Raw genomic sequence first — 5000 nt, forward strand, 5'->3', positions numbered from 1 at the left:
CGTCTCTGAGCTACAGAGCGAGGTAAGGCAGGAACTGCTCTATCCTGTTCTATTCTCTCTATTCCTTCCTCTTCTCTTCTTTCATCTCCTCTCCTCTCCTCGCCTCCTCTCTCCTCTCCTCCCCTCTCCTCTCCTCTCCTGCCCTCTCCTCTCCTCTCCTGCCCTCTCCTCTCCTCTCCTCTCCTCCTCTCCCTTCTCTCCTCTCCTCTCCTGCCCTCCCTTCTCGTCTCCTTTCCTCTCCTCTCCTCTCCTCCCCTCCCTCTCCTCTCCTCCTCTCCTCTCCTCTCCTCCCCTCTCCTTTATAATCCCCTTCCTTCTCTTTCTATTCTATTATATCCTAGTATATTCTCGACCGACACGTGTGCTGTATAGTCAAAGCAACAGTAGCCGTTCATGTTCCATGGTTGTGTTGGTGGCTGACTGCGTGGAGCTGCGTGTTGGACCCAGGGGGTGACTGCTGATGTTGTTCCCAGGCCAAGTACAAGGAGGCTGGGCGGAGGGAGGCCAGCAGGTCCCTGTACTGTCTGCTACCACAGACACTGGACACGCAGCACGCTAAGGAGGCTAGCGACCTGCTGAGTCAGGTACACACACGTCCATAATACACACACACACACACACACACACACACACACACACACACACACACACACACACGTCCATAATACACACACACACACACACACACACACACACACACACACACACACACACATACACACACACACACACACACACATACACACACACACACACACACACAAACACACACACACACACACACACATATATACACACACACACACACGCTCACGCTCATGCATGCACACACCCACACATACACACACCCACACACATGCACACAAAAAAACACATTCAGGCACACACACACAAACACTCTCATAGTCATGCACACACACACACACACACACACACACACACACACACACACACACACACACACACACACACACACACACACACTACATAAACCCATAAACAGATATAACAGATACTCACACACATGCTGTGGACCATGCATAGAAATGCAGACCCATGCTGTTATCAGCACTCTACAAACTAATGGGGTCCTCCATCACACAAATAGAGCATCAGACCCCCTAGGGTCTTAGGTCACCTAACTTAGTAGCACATCAGGGTGGAGAGTGAGGACGCTTTGAGAACACAACAGAGCGTTCACACAGCGTTGGAAACGTCTGCCTTGCTCGAGGGCATTCCTGTAGTGGCAATGGGAGAGTTGGACCGGTAACCGTGTGTGGCCGGTTCGAATCCCGGCCGGTAGGTAAAAATATGGACGGGGGGGGGTGGGGGGGTGGTTGTGCAGCACTCTCCTACGTCCTCATCCACGGATGAGGTGCCCTTGAGCAAGGCACCTGAAACCCCCACCTGCTCCCCGGGCGCTGCACTGCGGCTGCCCACTGCTCCGGGTGCTCCCGGGTGGGTCAAAAGCAGAGAAAGAATTTCCCCCAAAAAGGGACAATAAAGTGTAAAAAATAAATAAATACAGACCCTCTTCCCCCTCGTCGTATCCCCTCCATTCAGAGTCATCGGTGGACTCGTCCACCACTCTGAGCCTGACTATACAACACATTCTCACTCAGAGTTTGTCAAAAACGACGCCAGGGGGGCTTTTGGCGTTAACTGCTGACGCAAAGGGTGTCCTTGTGCGTCTTCGTTCGACGCAGGGGGGGGTTTGTAATCCTCTTAGGAGGGTTAGGGTAGTAGTGGCGAGGGTTAGGGTTATGGGTCAGGGTTAGGGTTACACACTTAGCACTGTTGGCCGTGGAGGGATTACATTGTGATGAGTTGAAAACCCCCCTGCGTCGAATGAAGACGCACAAGGACACCCTTTGCAGTCAGCAGTGAACGCCAAAAGCCCCCGGACACGTGTCGATTTGTGACGAACTCCGGAGTGAGACTGCGATAGACTAAACCAAAGTCTACCTCTCCTGCTCTACCTCGTGCTTCACTGTGTCTGCGTGCTGCAGCACGCAGGCTCACTACGAGGCAAGACGCATAAGTGGTACAACGGCGTTTGCTCTTAAAGGCGCTGTGTGAGCGGTGTTGTCCTTTCTCCTGTCTGTTTTTGCGGTCAGCCCTCCCCTCCTTCCTCTCACCGTCGCCATGACCACGGCTCTTGCGTGGCTCCTGTCTCTTTTTCTTGGTAGCTTTTTTTTTTTTCTTCCTTTTCACCAGCCGTTTATTTTCAGCTTGGCGCTGTGTAAGCCGCTCCTTGAGTGCCGGAATCGGCAGCTTTGCCCGGTTTCATCTGTGTCAGTCATCACTGGATCCCTGCTGCCTGCCTGTACATTTGCAGAGAGGACGCCTCTTTGTGGAGTTCTCTCTCCTGATTGGATAAAGTGCGAACTGGGATTTGTTTTTGACCAAACACTTTATATCAATGATGGCGTGTGTGAATATAGAGCTGTTGAACACCTAGTTTAACAAATATTATTGCTTCCAGCACACTTTCATGGCACATAACCAGCCTGCTGCTCCTCCTACTCACTGGTACATTGTTTAGCCCTGCCATGAGCTCACACCATCTGGTCTCCTCATCTCCTCTCCTCTCCTCTCCTCTGGTCTCATTCTCCTCTCACCTCCCTCTCCTCTTCACTCCACTCCTCCACTGCTTTCTCTCTCCTCTCTCCTCTGTGTTCTCCTCTCCTCTCCTCCTCAATTATAATCTACTCTCCTATCCCCTCTATATCATCTCCTCTCCTCTAGCCTATTCGCTCCTATCCTCTCCTCTTATCACCTCTCCTCTCCTTTACCCTCATCTCTTTTCCTCTCCTCTCTTCTCCTCTCCTCTGGTCTTATTCTCCTTTCACCTCCTCTCCTCTCCTGTTCATCTCCTCTCCTCGCATCTTGTTCTCCTCTCCTCTCCGCCTCTCCTCTCCTCTCCTCTCCTCTCCTCTCCTCCTCCAGGTGAAGTATAAAGAGGAAGGGAGGAAGGAGACGGGTTCCAGCCTGTATTCCCAGCTGGCGGACACGGTGGACCTCCAGCTCGCTAAAGCGGCCTCTGAGCTGCAGAGTGAGGTGGGTGGAGAGTCAGGGCCGGGTGCTGTCCTCCACCACCAGCCCAGGGTGTTACACTCCCATGCAGCGCACCACAGGGAGGCTGCGTGGGTCAGTGGCGTATCACTGCAACACAAGCGTTATGTAACAGAATGTACATAAACATTTTTAAAAAAGTACTTTCAACTAAAATACTTTACGTGGACTTTTTGATTCAACAGCATTTTAGATTGTTCAGGACCAAATTACTGTAAGAATAGTGTAGTGGGCTGTACAAAAAAATAACAAGTCCTTTTATTAATGAATAATACAATGTGGGGATGGATAGTCCCATATACTGTATGCATTGGTTTATTCTTTAATACGGCAGCAAATCCCAGCTTGTTTATGTAATTTCTGAGATGATAATTGCTGAGGGCTGCACATTTTGATAAACTTCATTAGATGCTGCACTTGTTTATTTTCTTTGAGTTAATGTGTGCATATATTCACTAGTGTGTGTTTGTGTGTGTGTGTGTGTGTGTGTGTGTGTGTGTGTGCATGTGTGCATGTGCGTGTGTGTGTCTGTGCGTGTGTAACAGACTAAGTACAAGCAGAAAGGCAAGCAGGATGCCACCAGCAGTGCCTTCCACAAGATGGCTGACACCAGGGAGATTGAATTTGCAAAGCAGATCTCTGAGATGCAGAGTGAGGTGCGTGTTTGTGTGTGTGTGTGTGTGTGTGTGTGTGTGTGTGTGTGGGTAGTTGCGTTTGAACATTTGCTTGTGCATGTGTTTGTGTGCAAGCTATTTAATGTTTGTCAAAGAAATGTGCAACCATGGATCACTCTTGATAATAATACTCAATATTTCTACATATACGTAATACGTAACCAGTTTAGTTTGTTTTAAATTGTGAGGTATCTGTTGAAAATACAAGTCTGTTACTATGATTATATACACAAGCTATACAAGCGACAACTGTTAGACTGTATGTATCTATATCTGTTTTACTATATATATAACTATATCTCTAAATAATGACCAAGCATACAGTTTGGTGCTGAATCCTTCCCGTGTGGCTCTTAAAGTGGGGTTTTAGACTCAGGTTGACTTATTGTTGTGTGCAGCATCATTGAAGTGAAGTTTGAAAACACAAACTCATACTCTTAAGTCTAGACTGCACCCGCTGCTTCCTCCCGAGGCATCGCCTAGCAGCCATTATACCCGTGGAGAGGTGCACTGCTCACAGCTCTCAACTGTCTTGTTGACACCAGCCAATTGCTCACAAACATCTCCGCAACGATGAATCCATCTTTGAGGTCTATTCACTACTATTAAGCACACGGCTTGTGTCCAACATGGCTTACAATGAGGTCAGATTCAGGTCACTAGGTGCAGATATGGGTCAATCAATATTAGAAGTGTAAAAGGCTCACGTTAAGGAAAATACACTCACTTGAATATATTTGTGTTTAATTATATGTATTAGTGTCAAATACCAAACAAACAAAAAAATTATATATATATCTTTCATTTCTGTCTGTGCTGTTTGGCTTTCTTGCACGTTCTCCAGTCCAAGTACAAGAAGGACAAGGAGGATCTGTCCTGCACCCTGCACTCTCTGCTCCCAGAGACCCTGGAGACCCAGTTTGTTAAGGAGATGGCTCTCACACACAGTGAGGTGGGTGAACCATGTGTGTGTGTGTGTGTGTGTGTGTGTGTGTGTGGTGTTATTTATTAGTCTTTTGATGAGGTTAATGTTGTCCTGGTTTGTTTCACATGTCTTTACTGTGCATATGTTATCACTTTTCTCGTTGTTTATTTGGGTGAATTGCCATTATTCTTGCGGACAATTTCTATTTATCTATTTATTTGTTGTCATTGTTTTCGTTTTGAGTGACATGTGGCGGCTTTGATTGTTGTGTTGTGTGTTGTGGATTTGATCGACATGTTGTGGATAAGATCGACATGTTGTGGATA

At 47.7% G+C, this 5000-nt stretch overlaps 1 protein-coding gene across 1 annotated transcript in view; it reads left to right on the plus strand.

The window, feature by feature from the left end:
- LOC311355875 (uncharacterized protein) overlaps positions 1-5000 on the plus strand; it is a gene marked incomplete at its 3' end in the record, with an annotated part of 48611 nt that overhangs the window by 27729 nt on the left and 15882 nt on the right. The window contains 5 exon segments of the mRNA XM_084475693.1: positions 1-22; positions 474-584; positions 2950-3060; positions 3621-3731; positions 4594-4701. The exon segment at positions 1-22 is cut by the window's left edge and continues 89 nt beyond it. Of these exon segments, the coding sequence (XP_084331819.1) occupies positions 1-22; positions 474-584; positions 2950-3060; positions 3621-3731; positions 4594-4701 (463 nt within the window).

The sequence above is a fragment of the Micromesistius poutassou genome (assembly GCF_964030765.1).
Source record: "Micromesistius poutassou genome assembly, chromosome: 11".
In the NCBI taxonomy this organism is placed as follows: domain Eukaryota; kingdom Metazoa; phylum Chordata; class Actinopteri; order Gadiformes; family Gadidae; genus Micromesistius; species Micromesistius poutassou.